This window comes from Meles meles, chromosome 13 (assembly GCF_922984935.1).
Source record: "Meles meles chromosome 13, mMelMel3.1 paternal haplotype, whole genome shotgun sequence".
In the NCBI taxonomy this organism is placed as follows: domain Eukaryota; kingdom Metazoa; phylum Chordata; class Mammalia; order Carnivora; family Mustelidae; genus Meles; species Meles meles.
Genome location: NC_060078.1, coordinates 31,489,011 through 31,508,108, shown reverse-complemented (window position 1 = coordinate 31,508,108; position 19,098 = coordinate 31,489,011). Strand labels below are relative to the sequence as shown.

At 55.1% G+C, this 19,098-nt stretch overlaps 1 protein-coding gene across 1 annotated transcript in view; it reads right to left on the bottom strand.

Moving 5' to 3' along the window:
- Positions 1-19,098, bottom strand: part of ADAMTS14 (ADAM metallopeptidase with thrombospondin type 1 motif 14) — a 72,019-nt gene that overhangs the window by 36,082 nt on the left and 16,839 nt on the right. Inside the window, exons 3-4 of the mRNA XM_046026583.1 lie at positions 13,575-13,731; positions 7,578-7,768 (exon numbers count right to left, since the gene is read on the bottom strand). Of these exons, the coding sequence (XP_045882539.1) occupies positions 7,578-7,768; positions 13,575-13,731 (348 nt within the window). The remainder of the gene's footprint in view (positions 1-7,577; positions 7,769-13,574; positions 13,732-19,098) is intronic.

Sequence of the window (19,098 nt, the reverse complement as noted above, 5' to 3'; positions counted from 1 at the left end):
TGATCTTCAGGACAAAGTCACTGTGCATGGCCCCTGATCCAGGAGTGGGAGCTCAAATCCACCTTCCTAGGGACAGAGTATCTCCATCAATTGTTTGGAATTCTTCTCCTCCCATCTGTCTATTTATTCTGACCTTTATTCATCAGTGTGAACCCACGGATATGGATTTCACACTGTGGGTTATAATTCGATGCTACATTATTGATTTTGTTGCACCAATTGTCCCAGCTTTGACCCCCGGGAGCTCTCTCAGTTGGCTCCTGTGTCCCTGTAACACACCCCGCTGTCAGTTCTGGGGTGTTTGCTGAGCACTTCCTTTCTGGGACTACAGGGTGCTCATCTTGGACACTCTCTGCTCTGGTCCTAAGGGTCAGCCATTCCTCACAGGAGCTCCAAGGAACGTGGCCGGTTACCCTCCTCTGACCAGAGAAGAGCAGGCCTGTAGCGATGGCGGAGCCTGCCTGAGCACAGCCACTGCCGTCAGAGTTCACATCCAGCCTCTGCTCACGTGTCTTCCCGGGTCACTTATGGCTCTGAACCTGAACGGAGTGGGCACAGCCCTGCTGGAAAGACAGGCCGGCCACAGTCACCTGTCCTGCCCTTTCCTCAGGCCCCAGGACTGGCCCTCCATCCCCCAGTCCCGACCCTTCCAACAAGAGGGGATGCAGCAACTCTGTCCGCACGTGTCTCAGACGCTCTTCTTCCCCCATTCCCCATCACGGCGGGTTGGAGGCACTTAGAGCGTGTTGGCACTGCCCCCACGAGCAAGAAACTCATGTCATTCCCGGGGTCTTCCCTGGACACCGCAACCCCTTGCCGTTGCCGGCAGTGGACCACTTAGGGGCGATCTGAGGAAGGAATGTGGGTCCTGGTTGACTGAAACTCTCCACCGCCACCTTCCAGTAAAATCAAGAAGGCATCCCCGTTTCAAACAGGGGTTAGGAACAGGTTCCGGCTTCGAGGAAATCCCAAAGTGTGGGGCGCACCTGCAGCCTCGCCGACGCAGCAGATGGCATAGGGAGATGCTGTGCGGGAAGCACACACTTGCATGGCTCCGAGCGGAAAGGGACTTGGACAAGGAACGCTCCGAACGGAGGAAGCGAAGGGAACACCTTACTCTCCCACGTGTCACGTCTATGTGTGTACACAAATAATCCGTGATAAATACCTAAGTCTCGATCAAGTTAAAAGGGTTCTTCCAAAATGTGAAAATAAACATTCTAAGTGATAAGGAAACATCTTTATCAGAGTTTAATAGGTAGTACTTTTTTTTAAGATTTATTTATTTATTTTAAAGAGAGAGGGAGTGAGCGCATGTGAGCAGGGGGAGGGGTAGAGGGAGAGACAATCCGGAAGCAGACGCTCTGCCAAGCACAGAGTCCGACACGGGACTCAATCCCAGGACCCCGAGTTCATGACCTGAGCCGAAGGCAGATGCTTAAGCAACCGAGCCACCCAGGCACGCCACTTTTTCTGTTTCTTAACTACATAGAATAATAAGAGCATCTGACAATCGATGGGATCAATTTTGATGAAATATGGCAAGTACGTGCCCCACACATGATGTGTAGACTCCTCTGTGTGTGTGCACGTGATGTGGTACATGTATCTACACACACACACACACACACACATCCGTGTTAAACACACAGGTTACCAGATGTGGGTGCTTGTACACACGCATGAGTGGAAACAAGCCTTCTCTGCAGGGTGTGCACCGTGTGGGGCTGTGTATCAGTAATCCTCCGAGCCCAGCGCCCCCAGCATAGGGCTGACCCAGGCGGTGGCCAGAGCCGGACCCCGGTTTCCCCCGGGGCTGGGATGCTGAGTCCCCGCCAGCGCACTGCACTCACTCCCATACCCCGTGGGCAGGCCCTGCCTCGGAGGTCCCCAGTGAGATCTTGGAGGCTGAGGCTCCCAGGGCCTGCAGGCTGGCCTGAGCCACTCGGCCACTCAGCCCACCTCACAGGCTGGCTGCTCGGGCAGGAGGGCTCCAGGGCACATGGGGATGGACCACCCAGCCCCGCAAAGCCCCTTTCATGAGTCCTTAGTGCTCAGCACGTACCCCCCATGACCTGTCTCCAAAACCCAGCAGCCTCTCTGTCCCAGGTCAGCCTCTTGGAGAGTGAAGAGAGGCACCGTGGAGACCTGGAAAGACCCGAAGTGCCCATGACCTCATCCCACCGAGCCCTACTCTCTCACCCGAGTGTAGACAAACAAACCTTGCAGAGAAGCCCCGGAGAACAGAAGATAAGGCCAATGTCAAGCGTCTGGGACAGCGCCTCGAACCTGGATGTGGTCAATCAGTGGCATCTCTCGGTCAGTTTAGAACATCCACTTCCCGCTTTGGGAGGCCAGGCCAGGTCCATCAGGCCGGCCCGGGAAGGGGATTTCAGGCGTGTGACCTCCCCTCCAGCAGCTGAGATGCCAGGCTGTCGACCACAAAGTTCTCCCCACCGTGAGGGATGCTCATGGTCATTAGGGCTCAGAACCCCAGCATTGGTGCTTCTGTGCGAAGCACCGTTCTCTGCCCAGGGGGCCTACTCTGGAAAAGCGAACGCCAGCATGTGGGAACTGGCGCTAACACCTCTGGGCTGGCCCCCTGTCCCCCAGGGCCACTCAGGCTGGGGGTGTCCCGTGCATTTTAGGACGCTAAATAGCCAGCACGGGTTCCTCAGGGATGTCCCCTTCGGCTGGGATAACCAAAAAATATCTCCAAACCCTCCCAAGCGTCCCCTGGGAGGCAACACTGCCCCCATGGAGAACCATGACCTTAAAGTAAGAAGATTTTTGCTTTCTGTTTTGGGGGGGGGGGGGGTCTCTGAGTGCCCTGAAGGAGCAGTGGAAAGCTTTTTGGAGAGAGAGAGATGAGAGAAGAGAAAGGATCCACAAGAGAGGGAGGGGGAGGATTCGTGTCCTTCCAGTGAGCAGGGAGGCGAGCTGCTCCGGAGGCTGGCGTATCCCCAAATGGAGGAGGGCTGGCGAAGCAACGCTCTCTCGGCAAGAAAACGGTGTTTCCGTGGTGTTTCAAACCGGCCTTTATGATGAAGATTTAAAACAGCGATGTGCCAAGACAATGCCACCCTCCCAGGCTGAGGCCACCAAGGCCCTGGTCTGACAGCCATCTGGACCCTGCTTTCCCAGCAGGGCCTCTGGGAGGCCTCAGGAAGGGGCCCCAAAGCAGGTCATAGCGGGGGGACCCTCTCAGAGACACCAGGCAATGTCTCTCCACCAACCACGTCCAACACCTTTGTGGTGGCAGCCTGGCCCGGCAGGGTGGAGAGCAAGGTGGGCAACGAGCCTGCCACCCCTCAAAGTGGGCTGCCGAGAAGGGTCCCACTGTAGACCGGCTCAGTGAGGACCGACGGAAGGGCTTCTCTCTGTCTCCTCACCCTCCCTCTGCTCTGCCCTCGGAGGAACCCCCTGTCCAAGGAAGTCCTCGCCCCAGAGGTTGGGTGTGTCACCCCAGGCAAGGAGAGGGCCCCTGACAGTGCCTGCCTCTCTCCGGGGCCCTGGCCAACACATCTGGCCATGGCTAGGAGCCAAGAGGAGGAAGCCAGCCCAGGGGTGAAGCCTCAGAATCCTGACTCGGATACAGAGATCCATCTGGGGGGATAGGCAGCAACGTCCCTACCTCCCAGGTGGGGGGGCTGGGATCCATCCCCGCCTCCTCCTCAGAGGTGCTCCCCACCATGTTCTACCACAGCAGCGGTGGGGGGAACTTCGGGATCAGACAGATCTGGGTTTGAATCCTAACTCAGCCACCTATTAGTCTGAGCCAAGTCACTTACTTGGCTTCTCAGAGCCACAGCTGTCAAAGGAATGCCGCTGGCCTGAGACCACAGTAAGGATTCACCGCGCCTGTCTCTGATGTTCTCAGCCCTGTGCCTGGCATGTGGTGGGTACTGGAATGATACTGTGGTATTTGAGAAAGTGCAGAGTCCCTGTCCTCAGAGTCCTCCTGTGGGCCCTCACAGCCTCAGCTGGCCCGGGGGCCCATCCTCTCCTCCTTCAAATCTATGCTGGTGCCCCCGTCAGGCGCTGTTCAGCACTCCTGTCTGTGCCAGGGCCCAGCTACTGCCTCGGGGACCCCTGCCAGCCTGGCTGCCCCTCATTCCTGCATCCGCAAGCCCGCTGTGCACGGTGGCATGCTCACCGGACCTGCACACTCCACATCACCAAACCCCTCCACCCCCAGCCTGAGGCAGCCTCAGCTCCAAACCACTCCAGAAATCCTCTCCCGCCAGTCCACAGGGAGGGCTGCCTCCTCTAAGCTCCTTCAGCACCGCCCCCAAATCATTCCATGGGCCGAGGCTTATCTTTGCAGCGAGACCGAAGCTTCTAGAATGTGAGCCTGTCTATCATCCTAGGCATACACCAGGCGCTCACTACCTGCTGAACACAACTGCTCCTTCTGTTTCAAAGCTCTCAAAATGGTTCCCCAGTCCTGAGATTCGAAGATGCTTTAAGGAAAGTGGCCTGGTTCAGATGGGTAAACCGAGGCACAGGCAAATGAAGTCCATCAGGGGCCCACGCAGCATGTCAGGAGGAGAGAGGAGGGAGTCGGGCCACCAGCTGCAGCTTCATGAATACGTACAGCACATCCGCAGGGTAATGCAAGAGGAAAGTGAGAGGCAGGATGCCCTGAGCTCAGCCCGAGAGCTGGGTCTGATCAGATGGTTGGGAGCGTTTCACTAATGGCTTCGGCCCCTCCTCCAGGGTTAGCACAAAGGGACCATACATCCCGGGAACAGGATCCCTCCCTGATCTTACCAGGCCAGGCCTGGCACCGCAAATCGAGATCAGAAATGGTCACGGGCAGGCACTCCAAGGGAACAGCACAGGGACACCCTTCTTAACGGCTTCATGAAATCCCACAGGAAATTAGCATTTCCAGCATCCCAGCCAGATAAACTCCCCACACAATGCACGGGCTGATCTGTGGGTCCCCTGGGAGGAAAGGTGGCCAGAACTCTGCAGCTAGGAAGTCAGGAGCCCACCGCTCACAGACCCCCTGAGGCAGATGTAGGTCCACACACAACATCTCCTCAGCGTGGGGAGCCTCCCTCCCCCAGAGGAACAGGCCCCTGGTGGGGTGGAGAAGCTCTGCCTCAACTTCCCTTTCTGTTTCCACATCCCATAGGGCAAGCCAGCAGTAAGCAGAAGAATCAGATTTAAGCAGCCTTCGGGAACCTCTGGAAGACATTTACTCTCCCCACCCACTTTCCGGTAGGCTGTAAGCAGAAGGAATGTGGAACCAAGCCTCTGGAAGTAACAGTCTCCAAGGCAGGCCCCGGGGGCACAGTGTTCGGTGAGGCGGAAGCAGAGGCGCTCCCTGGCCAAGGCTGAGTCATGGGTCTGAGGTCAAGAGAACCTGAGCGGGACACAGGCTTACTTTTCTCTAATAAAGATCCCCAATAAAGTTCAGAGGACATGGGGAGGGACTCCAGGGAAGGAGGACTACTTAGGCAACTGGGCTCCACATTGGGAACACCAAGACCTTGGTGGTACTTCCCATGCGCTGGCCTCCGCCCTCCACACAGCTTCAGATCCCAGAGATTTAACGAGACCCCTGAAGGAATCCCATCTCCGTCTGGGCAAGCCTTCGGAAAACAGTTCCAAAAGTATACTTTGCTCTACAGAACACAGTATTTCCTTATATGATTCATCAAAGACCTCGACCGCTCCGTCGCTTGGATGGTCACACAGCCAGCACCCAGGGGTGTGTCCTGAGCGAGGCTGCTACCCTCCCAACTCCAGGGACAGGGACGCAGCGGGTACATCAGATGAGCCACCAGACTCCCTGCCGTCCCCAGGACAGGCCCTCTACCGGAGACCCTGATCAGGCCTCAAACTGCGAGAATAATTGTAACAGGAGCTTTATGGAAACGGTCTTGTCCACAGCACACCTTTCAGCCTCATCTGAACCCGATTCCACGGAAGCTGCTTTACGACTGAGAGAGAGCTGGACGCCTGACGACAACGCACAGTTCCTGTCCACGGCTGCACAAATTCGGTCTTGTCCTCCGCCCTGGGAGACAGCCAAATTCTGTTCTCTGTTTGCACCTTTACTTCAAAATGCCTGATTATAAATGTTTCCATTCTTGGAGTTCTCTTTTGAAAGTGTTATCACATTTGCCTGGTCCTCTCACTGATTAGTGAGTGAAACAAAACCTTTAACACTTGGCTGTTTTTATTTCTGTAAGAGAGTCCTGATTTTACCTTTTCCTGAACATTATCCTTTAACAAACTGAAGGACTCTGGGACTGAACAGGGCCTGGCTCACAGGGTCACACTCCTGGGGTCTGCAGCCCTCGGTCTGGACCCAGGACCCACGCTCCCAGCATCTGAGGGCCCCCTGTCCCCGCCCTGCCACTCCCATTCTCCACCTGCCTGCGGGCTCCATCGGCTAACCCTGCTCTCACACTGATGGGATTAGTACTAGGCTGCCTGCCTGAGGTTAAGCTAGCAATCTCTAAAGCCAAGGTGGGTGGTCCATATTCATAGCTATCCCCCCTCCCTCGTGAACAGCCCCAATTGGTAGCCTTTGCTCCTTGAGTCCCAAACCGCAGGTTCCTTAAGGGATGGAAGAATTAATATCCAAACAAAGAGGCAGGGAGGGGGGCAATACTTTCGGGCACCCCTCCCCTCCCCTGAGGCTCCTTGTAGTTGGATCGGATTTCTAGCCCCGCTTTTCCTTACACCTGCGCTTTTCCTTACACCTGCGTGGCAGACACAAATCTGCTGCCTTCCCGCTCCCTCTCAGCGGATGCTGGCCCCCTGCCTCTCCCGGAGACGCCGCTCACTTCCAGATTTACCCATCACCTATCGGGAGCTGGGCACTGTGCACTGTGCACTTGGGGCATCAAAAAAAGTATAAGACAAAGCCCCCACCTCAGGACCCCAGCTTCAGGGGCTTAGACAAGGGAGTACTTATATACACACACAGACAACAGAGCTGTAAGAACAAGGAAGGACGGAAGGTTTTGTAACCCCCAAGAGATGCCTCTTTGGCATACTGATTGGTTTAAGCTGGTTATTTTTAAGAAATTCCGGACATATGAGAAGCCCTGCCAACCCCAGTGGAAGCTACACTTTTGTAGGAGACACTGACAGGTGTAAGGGAACTGTATTTGTAAGGGTGTCTCCCCAGTGGTACCAGAAGGAGATGCTTCAAGCTCTGGAAACTCTTACCAATGAAGGTGAAGACCTAAATCTGCAGAGGAGCGTTTCTGTTCTCAGTGAACATCCAAGGCCCACCTTCCGGGCCTGGGATCCGCCCCCATCCCCACCCCAGGGCCAACTCACAACTAGCCCGCCAGCCTTCCCTCCTGGAATCGGGCATTTTCTGCAGATGGGCTTCTCTAAGAAGTCTGCAACTCCAAGCTTCGGGAGCTGCTCCCACCACCACCACCACCCCTGCCTGGGGCTCTGAATGTGTCCCCGCATCCTCAGGCCTGTCCCACTGCTGGGATAACTCCACCGGGAAACACCGGGCCCAAGAGAACTGGGCTGCTAGGACCACGACCTGTGGCGCGCCCCCCCACCCCAACACCCTGGGATGCGGGGACACTCACGATGTTCATGAGGGTGAGGACGTAGTTCTGCACGTGCTCCTTGCCGTGGAAACGCACCACGGAGTCATCGACCACCAGCAGCACCTCGATGCTGTAGCTGCCCGCCTTCGCGTGCCGCCGCTTCCGCTCCCCGTCGCCCAGCGGCTGCCCCACCAGGCCCAGCAGGTTGGGGAGGTCACCCAGGCCGAAGGCTGCCAACCAGGACAGGAAGAGGGACAGAGGTCAGACCCACGGGAGCGGCTGTGGCTTGGATGCCACCCAGCAGCCCACCCAGCCCCATCGCGTGGGCCCTCTTCCTGCCTCTGGAAGCCAGACTAGCATGAGGGTTCCTTCCACGCGGCGGAATTCGGGGGCACAAGCCCTTTGCCGAGCACCACGCCATGGCTCCGTCTTTGAGGCGATGAACAGCAGAGAAGGGGGATCTGGCTGGGAATCCTGAGCCTAGGTCCCAGTTCTCACGCAGCGCTATCTCCCTGTGTGCCCTAGCCTGGCCCATTCACCCGTCCAAGCGCCCCCTTCCCCTCCTGTGACGTGGGGATGAACCATCCTTGATTTCTCACACAGGACCTGGCTATAAAAATCAAAGGAGGCAGTGGATAGAAACATCTCGATAAAGAGAAAAAATCGTGGTGCTACCGCAAGCCTATGCAGGAGCCCCTGGAGTATGTCCCCCCCCACTCCCAGACCCCTCCTTCCGGTCACTGCTAGCAACCCAAAATGTCATCTCCACCGCTTTGCCTTTTTGGCAAAAAGCAAAAATATTTATTTAACTAGGATCATGAACTTGTATGATGTAATCTAGGAGTTGTCAAACATTTTCTGTAGAGGACCAGATAGTAAGTATTTCTGGCTTTATGAGTCATACCGTCTCTGTCTCAGCGATTCAATGTGGCATACAAGTGCCCATAGACAATATATAAGCAGACAAGTATGTCTGTCCCAATAAAACTTAAATTCCAGAAATACGTGGTGGGTCTTAGTTTGCAAACCCCCAGACTAACTGAGTCCAATCCAATCCTTACAAGTCTCAGGTCACTGCTCCAATATACAGGTCAACGTACTGAGGTCCAGAGAAGCTTGTCCTGGTCAGTCCCAATCAAGAGTGCAGGCTTGGAAACGTCACCATGGGGGCTACAACTGAGAAAGGGAGCACCCAAAGCAGGTATCAGTCATCTACATCCTAGTCTGAATAGACCAGAGCAACATTGGTTGGGGCAGTCAAGCTAAGGGTTCCTGAGGACGCTGTGGGAAAAACCAATGAAGGGGGGCACCATTTGCCACCCCAAAATATGTCTCTGTGGCATGAAGGTTATTTTAGATGGATTATTTGTAAGAAACAGCAGACACAGGGAAAGCTCTGGAAATTGTGTAGAAGTGAGCCTTTTGTCAAGAGATGTTTTCATGTAGAAGGAAAATCCCCATTTGTAAGGGTGTCTCCCTGTCTCTACCAGGAAAAGGAGGATGACTTTAAATCTCGGGAAACTCTTATCGATAAAGAAGGAAATGACCTAAATCCACATAACCTTCCCCTTGTTTACTGCGCTTTCCTTGGTAACGGTCCATAACCCGCTCCTCCTCTCCACCCACCAACATCTTCTTTTGTCTTTAGCTGGAGGTGTTAAGGCGGTGGCCTGGACCGTTTAGGGGGTTACTCAGTCTCCCTGGGGCTCTCCCATGTATACAGGAGGTATCCATGTAGTTAAACCTCTGTTTACTTTATTCTTACTCATCTTTTATTACAGGGTGCCTCAGCCAAGAACCTAGAAGGGTAAAGGGAAATTTATTTCTCCTCCCCCACACTAAGGAAGCAAGATAGGAGCCTGGGGTCTCTTGAGAAGGCTCCAAAGCCTTAACATTTCCTGATTTCCTCACCATCCTACCCTGAAGTTACGATTCTTGTACCACTGATTTCTATGAATATCCAGTTAGGTGAGAAGCTCCCAAAGAGTGGGACAGAGGCTAAGGATAGAAAAATCCCACCAGCACGTGTCAAGGGGTGTGTCTGCAGGAGGGGCCCGAACTTAGGAGGGGGATGGACGCTGGGTAGGTGATGAAGGCAGGGTCCCCTCCCCTCGAGCCCCACTGCCTGCCCCAGGTGACAGAGAAGGAACCAGAAGATAGTGTTACGATAACTTCAAGGCCTACAGGAGGACTGACTAGGGAAGGCCGCCACACCGGAGACCCAAACCAGGACTGGGGAACTGACAGAAGCTTCTGGAGAAGAGGACATCTAAGCTGGGCCAGACCGGGAATAGGAGACAACCTGCTGGAGTTTAGGGAACGGAGGATCCTGAGCAGAGGGAAGGACACTGGCAAAATCCACTGTGAGCAAGTATGGGGTGACATCAGCCACAGTGTGGGTAACCCTTGTGGAGGGTTCCACCGGTGCCTCGGCAGAGACACAAGTCCTGCCTCTCAGCTTCTATGGACACGGGCACTCCAGGACCTGAAATCTGAGGACAGGACAAGAGGGGGAACCATGGGACTCTGCTGTTTCTTTTTCTCTTCCCTTTGGTTAGAGTACCGCAAACACAAAGGAAGGAAAGCACTGGACTACAAGGTTGGGAAAACGTGCCCACTGGTCCACAGGGAAAGCAGAAGCATGCGGCCAGCCCCCTGAGTGGCGCGCAGGCTGGGGAGCGGGGCTCCGGCTGCTGTCGCCCTCACTTGACCTGGCACCTGAGCCCAGGGGTGAGTATAGCAGCCCAGAGACAGATGTCTGGGAGAGAGGGGGGAGGAGAGGGGGCAGGCATTCTCCCCCTGGAGTGGGGACGTTAAACGACAGTCACTCCCAACACAACACATGAGTAGGGCCCGCAGATTTACCAACTGCGAGTGAAAAGTGCAGCTGGAACCTTGACAGCTCTCCCAGCCAGGTCTGCCAAAGGGAGGCTCAGAGAGGCTGCCAGAGGCCTCCAGGTCACACAGCAAGTTAATGGCCAAAGCCCAGAACAAAAGCAAACCCAGGGCTCTGGCTCTCCCGTGGTCACACCCTCTCAGGGCCCACCCAGAATTCCCTCACAGCAAAGATAGCAAGGGGCCATGGGGAGGACCTGCTGACGTCACCACAGGCCCTGGGGAGGTGCCACCCACACCCTCTCCCGTCTCTCATTCTTCAGGCCAGACCTAGGTCACCTTCCAAGTGGGGAGGGTGGGGGGAGCAGGGCCCCTGGGAAGCTTTCCAGGAGCCCACCCAAGAAGCCCCCCGGAGAGTGTGACATGGTGCGGCTGCTCTGAAAACCAGCCTGGCAGTTGCTCCAGAAGTTAAATCCAGTGTTAACCACAGGACCAGCAATTCCACTCCAAGCTCTATACCCAAAAGAATTGAAAACATACGTCCACACAGAAACTTGTGCGTGAACGCTCGTAGCAGCGTTATCGTCATAACCAAAAAATGGAAACAACCCAAACGTCCATCCACAGATGGTGAGATAAAGAAAACGTGGTCTGTTCATGCAACTGGAGTATCACTGGCCACACGCAGGGAAAGACTGACACACGCTACATGGATGGACCGCACAGGCTGAGTGACAGAAGCCGGTCACAAAAGGCCACTTGATGCCTGATTCCCTTTACATGAGACGCCCAGAACAGGCGTATCCATGGAGAGAGGAGGTAGATGGGTGGCTGCCCAGGGGCTGGGGAGGGGGCAAAGGGGACTGGTCATTAATTCATGAGAGCGGGGCGTGGGGTGAGGAGGGAAAGTGCAGCCTTAGGCGCATGGCTGTGTCTGGGACACAGGCCCTGAGGCCAAGCAAGGTCCACAGGGCAGCCCCTGTGGCGGTCCGGCCAGGGGAATTTCTACCTCCAGACTCCGAATGTAGTGTGTTACGTATGAGTGGATAAGTGTGTGAGGTGTGTGAGTGTGCACATGTGTGTGCTCCGTATGAGTGGGTGAGCCTGTGGGGACACCCATGCTCTTCTGAAAGCAGCAGTCAAGACCACACCCTGAGTCCCCTCTGTCCCCAAGTTCATCGGTGCATGTCAGATACTCCTACAGTGGCGCCCTTCACAGGCCACAGCTCAGCTAGAAAATCAATCTGCTGGGTCTTTTGATGCCTCCTCTCCTTCCTTGAGGAAAGCCAGACCCTGTGGGGTGGTAGAGGTCATGTGAAGGAGGAAAGATCATGAAGACGTAGTATCTGTCCTCCAGGAACCCCCCAACCTATCTGGGACAAGAAGACGGTCCCAGGTGAAATCCAGAGGGCTCAGTGATCCAGGAAAGGGGACCGTTGAGCTGGGCAACACTTGAGCAGCATGGGCCATGGGGACAGACAGAGATGGAGAAAGGAGCTCAGGCTGAGGCAGATTTCTCAAAAGCTCATTTATTGGCAGCTAAGCAGTCTCTGGCCTAGACCTCTGAGGCATTTCTCTGAGGGGCTAAGAGGTATACCCACAGACGTGAGGTGAAACCTTTTGACTTTATCAAGAATGATAGAGACAGGCACACCCAGAAATGCTAATATACTCCCTGGGCCCAGACCCACCAGTGGTCTTAAAGTAACAGTGAATGTCACAGGTTTCCAAGAAAGCCCTCCACTACCACTTGTCTTTCTAAGGAGGGACACAGGTGGGCCCAGAGCATGGCATCCCCCACAGACCCAAGACTCCCCCAATGACGGGGAGCCCCACCAGCCTTCCCCGGCCTGAGTGCCAACTCTGTGAGCTCAGTGGCTTCCCAGCCACTGACCGTGACGGCAAGCAATGTGGTTGGTTCCAGGCTCACGGCCGTGGAGCAGAACTTTGCTAGGGTCTCCCCAAAAAGGGATATTGATGGTCTTTTGTTCAGAACTGGCCTCAGATAAAATGGAGCCCAGGGAGACACGTCCTTCTTCCCAGCCACAGTGGAAGGCATGGTGCTGTCCCAGGCTGCCCCTAAATTCCACCCCAGCTCACCCCAATGCCCCCCGAGGCTCCACGAGTCCCCGCCCCCCCATCCCAGGCCTGCAGAGCCCTCCACCACCCGGCTCGGCCTCTCCTATGAGGAACACTGGACAGCAGCTGGAGGCTCAAAGGAAGCCTCGCATGTAGGGACAACTGGTTTCCAAGCATTCCTTCTCGCTCCGCCCCACCCCACCAGGGCCCTGGCATGAGAGTGTGGTCCATTCAAGACCAGATTCTACCCAAGGCCTCCTTGTGTCCTCTTGGCCCAAGGGGCTTCATGGCAAAGCTAAGTTGGACAGTGTGGCTGGCCATAGGCCTGGGACCAGCACACGCTGCCTCCCCACTTCACTCCCACGAGCATGGGTCCTGAGTGCTGCTGGTGTGCGGGCTCCTGTGCCCATCCCCAGGCTGCAAGGCTACCCCTGCTCCCGGGGGGGCTCTCGCCTAATTGCTCAGTACTTACCCTAATAACAATACTGGAGTAAGAACAAACCATTTATCAAACACCTGCTACGTGCCAAGCCCCACGCTGGGAGATTTATATGGACTATCGCTAATACACGCGGCCAGAGACAGCCACAGTTGCCCCCACCTTACAGATTAGAAAACAAGGTTCAGAGATGTTAAGTAACTTGGTTAGGGTCTCACAGCCGACAGTGTTGGACATATGATTTAAAAATGGTCTGTTGACCCAAAGTGGACCCCGATGCCCTGATATGCAGCAATTCCCCCTATGAGTGCCCTGAGACCTTCGTTCCTCTGGCTCCCAAGGGCTGAGCTGATTTTTAAGGGGGGAAAGAGGTAACTGGAACCATTGCACCTTCTGCTAGGCCGGGAAATCACCTTCCGAAGCAATGTAGGGCTGTGCAGAGACCTCTGGAGTCCCCAGGGTCTCAGTTCAGGGGACCCGAGTCATTCGCCTGGCCCCCAACTCCAGCCAACTGTAGTAGCCTCTAAAACCCACTGGGTATACCACTGCTGGTATACATGCTCCAGTCCCACTTTACAGATGAGAAGACTGAGGCCAAGGCTCCAGATGTTAAGGTCCAAAGTGACCTAGAAATACCACAGGTCCAGGCCAAGGTGGAGCTCAGGGACCTGCCCAGTGCCTACCTTCATTGTGAAGGTCCCCGCCGGACTCCGCCCACTCCTGCCCGCGGACCTCCCGGCGGTACACCACGTGCGTCCTCCCGCTGGCCTCCTGCTCCTGCTGCCCCCACTCCAGGGGTTCTATGAAGTAGTCGCTGCTGTCCGTGCGGATGAGGCCCGCCTGAACCAGGACCCGGCCAGCCGGAGGAGCAAAGGGGGAGAGAGAAGGAATGTGAGTACACCACGCACAACAGGTGAGCATTTGGGAACACACACGTGTGTGACTCCCCACGTGCAGACCCCTCCTCGAGGGCGGGGAGGGGTGAGTGGGTGGGAGGACCCCAGCAAGGGGTGGGGAGCATGACCATTTCAAGCAGAGCGGATACACTTTTCCTGTACTGTGGAACCCCATGAGTGTGCAGAATTCCAACCCCCAAAGCGCCATCCATAAGATCTGCCTTTACCTACAGGGCAGACAGGGGGGAGGGGAGAGTCCTACTGGTAAAGGTTAATTATGCCTCACATGGGTGCTTGTTCCCCCACTCCCATACAAAGGGCTATTATTTCAGATTTAAAGCATGTGTGCGTCTACACCCGGGACAGCCGCTAATGTTCGCCGACAACGAAAGAGCCAGGGTAGGGCACAGGAATGCGTGCCCTGTTTTTAATCTAATTTTTCGCCTGCATCAAGATATGCCTGTAAAAATAATCAGGTGTTGGCCTTGGAAATGAAAACATTAAAAATATAACCTTGGCCAAGCATGTTATTAGCCCCCAATGAAGTCAATAATCACAGGGGCCAAGGAGACTTGTAATGCGATGTGTGTGAAGACAAGGGTTGGGTTGCACAAGCTCCCGCCCTCCCTCCACCATTCCTCCCCTCCCCCACCCCCCACCCTCCATCATCTCCCCCATCCTCCCGCCCTCGCCAGCTCTAGAAAGCAGTCAGACAAGCCCACCCACCACAGTACCTGAAAAACATTAGGCAGTTCTAAAGGAATATATATTTGTCGAATTCCTTCACTCATTCAACAACTATCTATTGAGTGCCTACTGTATACCAGCACCGCTCCAGACACTGGGAATGCAGCCGTGAACACCAGGCAGCGTGTGAAGAAACCATTCTTATCAAACTACTGGGCCTTCTCCCCTTGAACCGAAGAGACTCTTTAAAGCAGCTGTGACTGTACGCAGCCAAATGCCACCAACATCCCCACCACAGCCTGTTCTGAGACGACGTCCTCTAAGACCTCCTGAGCACATGAGTCGGCCGCCATCAGTCCTCTTGCAGCCACAGCTACCGCAGCTCCTCAAATTCTGGCATCCCCTGACCCACGTGGCCACCAGATCTCAGGGCCTCCCACGAGGGACGCAGGCTCTGGAATGATCCGCACAGCAGCAGGCTGGGCTGCAAGGCACTGCCATCCGGCTCACCCCTCCTGCCCACAATCATGGACCTTTCAAGATCGCCACGTGTGCCCCAGTCTGAAGCTTCAGTCAATCCCTCAACCACCTCCCTACTCCGGGGAGTTCTTCACTTTTGTTTGGATGCCTCCAGCAACACAGAGCTCCCTCCTTCAAGATGTAACCTGTTCTGTGCAGGGACACTGGTAAGGTTTTACCGAGCTGCAACACACTTCCCCACACTCCACCCTTTGTAAACAGTCTTCTTATCCCTGATGGTAACAACACTATCTGCCACTTCTGCTTCCATACCTCATTTCACCTTTACAACAGCCTTAGAAGACAGACACAAATATGAAACCCATTTCACAGATCAGGAAACAGGCTCCATCGGAATGGTTAAGAAACTTGTTCAGTCACCCAGCAAGTGACAGCACAGCCCTCTCCCCAGGGAAGAGTTAGTGAACCCCTATTTCCCTATCCGGGTTAACTGCGGAGGGCAAAGACCCAAGTCCTGTAATATATAACCTGGGAAAGAAGTTTCAAACCTCTCTGTGACTACTGATCCCACCAAACCCCTGGGGCTAAGGACAGAACTTGCCAACAATGTTCCTGGTCCATTTTGGGCATAGCGTCTGGCCTTGACAGACCTCAGCCTCTGAGACCCTCCTCCTAGAGGGAGGATGGGTGGGCAGGCTTGGCCACGATCAGGGGGTAGACTGGGCAGTTCCCTCCCCATGGCCCTTGGTTTCCCCATCTGTACTGTGAGAGGTTTGGCGGACCATCTCCGGCTCTGCCCTGGCCAGGAAACCAGGCACCACTTGGGGCAGACAGACTGGCAACGGGAACATTTTGGCTCTCTGCCTCCCTGCCAAATTACTCCCGTCTCTCAATTTACGAGATGTTTATATTTCTGAAAAGTGGTGGCTAATTTTAAAGGACTCAAATCAAATCAAATTTCTGTATAAGACATTCAGAAAAGGGGGAACTTAAGTTTCTGGAAAATAAAGGTTGACCCTATCTGTTTTCTCCGGTACCTTCTTCTCGTGGAAATAGTAACTCCATGGAAACATGCATGAGAGAGGGTCTTCATGCAGCAGAGACAGCAACAACAAACAGCTGGTTAGAGCCCACTGAGCCACATACCAGGCAGGCCCTCAGGCCATTTCTCCAAAAGAAACTCTCCAAGGTGCAGGCCTGGCCACCAGCAGCCAGGTTCTGGATCCCTTTCCTATGGCTGCTACTGAGAGGCCTTTCTTGGGAGGTGAGTGGCCAAAGGGGACCTTTGGAGTGGAGTCTCATGTCTCCAATATGGTCAGTGACATCATGTCAGTTGCAAAGGTAATGCCTTCTGCTGTGTCTTCATCCAGAGGCCTCAGCCCAGCCTCCCTGCAGGGGAAGCCCCCAGGTCCAGAGGGCAAGTCTGGGGCACCTGAAGGAGACGGGGTCATGTGGCGTTGGAGGACACAGGCACTGGCTTATCCTTGTCTCCTGCCGCAGGTCATAATTGAGCAAGTTCAGCTGGTCATTGGTAGCTGTCTACCATCAGGATGAGGTCCCACATATTTTAGCAGATAACTGAAACCACGTTATTTTAGAATTAGTACGTCTGTGTACATGTGTATATATAAACGTGTTGATTCTGACATTGCACGTATTTGCACATAAACTGTGAGGCAAGGCTACGATAAGGCAACACTTCTCCTAGAAGAGACCCCCAAAGACTAACACATGTGTCCCTGCAGGTGCTGAAGTCTGGGCTGAGACAGGAAAGCGCTCCGTCCGTGCAAGGTCAAGTGCAGAGACAGTGAGCAAGGACTTGGCCTGGCGTCCAGGCACAGGTAAGTGGCGGAACTCTGAGAGGACAGCCGTACACCCTTCCTCTAGCAAAGTGTAATGCAGAGCCCCCCTTGCTGTGCCCTCAGATTCACTAACCTTTGCAGAATGCCTGGGAGGACCTATTTCAAGATGATAGCCCCAATGAAGCCAGGTGAGGGGTAAGCCAGGTCCCCTCTTGCTTCTTCTTCCAAGGTGAGCTCATGCAGGGCCTCCCCAGAGGAGAAAGGAGCAGACCCATCCAACCCATCCAACCAACCACCACCTCCCAAGGAGAGCACATTCTTGGGCCCAAACGTGTCCTGGAAATTCCATTACCAAGGTTTTACTGCCGGCTGTGCTGCCTCGGGTTCTAGGCTTCCAGCAAACCCAGCGTAAAACTATTCCACTGTAGGAAACGAAAGGAAGCCTAGCAAGTGGAGGCCAGCGTGATGCACACAGCTGGGAGCAGTAAGAGAACCTGAATTGGCTTCCCTGCCCCAACCCAGCAACCTGCTTCTATCCCCGGCCTAGACCACATCATCGGCCAGAACTCAAAAGCCCCCACTGCAGGTGTCCACTTCCCTCCCACCACCGTCCTACTCGCCCAAGCCCTGCACTCTGGCTCCAGCGGTCACCAAGCATCAGCAAGACCTCTGGTGCATGACGGGACCTCACTCCATCACCGTCCATACCCCCACCATCATCACCCGCCCCGGCCACGTCCTCGCGTCCCTTCATCCCACCTTGGACTTCTCAGTCTAGATGCATAATACTTCTGTGAACACCCATAGCTCTCTCTCCCTGCCTTTCCTTCCTTCCCACTGCCCTGGTTCGACCCACCCAACCACACTCTCCAGGTCTGCATACCGAGAGAGAAATGCACGCAGTGCCCACCAATCTCACTTGGAATCAGCGGCTGCATTTCCCTGGATGTCTGCATCCCAGCTCTCCCAATGACTGAGACTCCTACCACTGTCCCCAGTTTCTCTTGTCCTGTTTTCAAGGAGAAAACGGGCGCCACCAGGCATGCTCTCCCTTACCCTGCCACCACCCTATGAACTTCCTCCAGCCGTGCCCATCCTCATCTCCGGCTCCCCTCCGTCTCTCCCTCTCCAGAACTTAGCTCCTGAAATTAGCACCCCTCTTTCCGCCATCACCATGCTCATGCTCTCTTGGAACATTCTTGCTGATACACGCATGCCGTCAGGGATGCCCCACCTGGGAAACTCCCTCCCCTCACCAGCCCTGGCTGGCTACCGCCAGAGTCTCTGTTCCCCTCCACGCCGAACACAGCCGGTGATGCGGCCACTCTGGACAGCACCCTAGCAGCCCCACAAAATATGAAACGGTGACCACAGGACCCCACAATTCCACTCCAACAGATGAATGGATGAACAGAAAAACAAAAGCGAGAAACTGATGCATGCCGAAACACAGATGAACCTCGAACACGTCCTGCTGAGTCAAAGAAGCCAGGCACGACAGGCCACACGGTATACGATTCCATCCATAGGAAACACCCAGAATGGAGAAAAGTCTATAGACAGACACAGACAGAGAAAGATGAGCAGTTGCCAAGGGCTGGGGTCATGGATTGGGGGGAGGGGGGTTAAAGGGTGACCACAAAATGGCACAAGGCTTCTTTCTGAGATAGTCTCAAAACGGTCTCAAACTGAATGTGGCAATAATTACCCAAATCCATGCACACCATAAAAATTCACTGCATTGTACACTTTACATTGGGTAGAACCGCACAGTATGGGACCTGTATCTCAATAAACCTATTAAACAGGATGCACATTTACGGAAATGAGAGACCACATGCAGGCGTACCACAGGACCACGCACGCACCACGAGGCCACACAAGGGATGGCACCCCACGCGTGCCGGCGGACACACACACACGCACGCCGAGGACACTCGCACATGAGCCGCGTGGGGCCACGGAAGCGTGAGTCAGCGCGGCTGGGACCAAGGCCCGCGGAGGCTGTGATCCCGGGTAATTCAAACCTGCTGTGAGAGCTCCAGGCCGCCGGAGCTCGGCTGCCAAGGCCTGGGCCCCGGCCAAGGCGAGTCTGAAAGCTGATTCTTGCCGAGTTGCCGCTCTGGGGACAGGCGGGAGGAAGGAGTCCTCGGAGGCCGGAGCGAGAGCTGAAGGGCTCGTCCTCAGCAGAGGTGTCCGGCCCTGCCTGCCCCACACGGGCAGCGGGAGAACTCCCAGAACAGGCCAGAGTCTCGGAAGAAACACCAGGAAGCCGACCACCTCCACCAGCTGGAGGTCTTCAGCTGAGCTCAGGACCTCTGCAGGCTCCATACCCTGGAGGA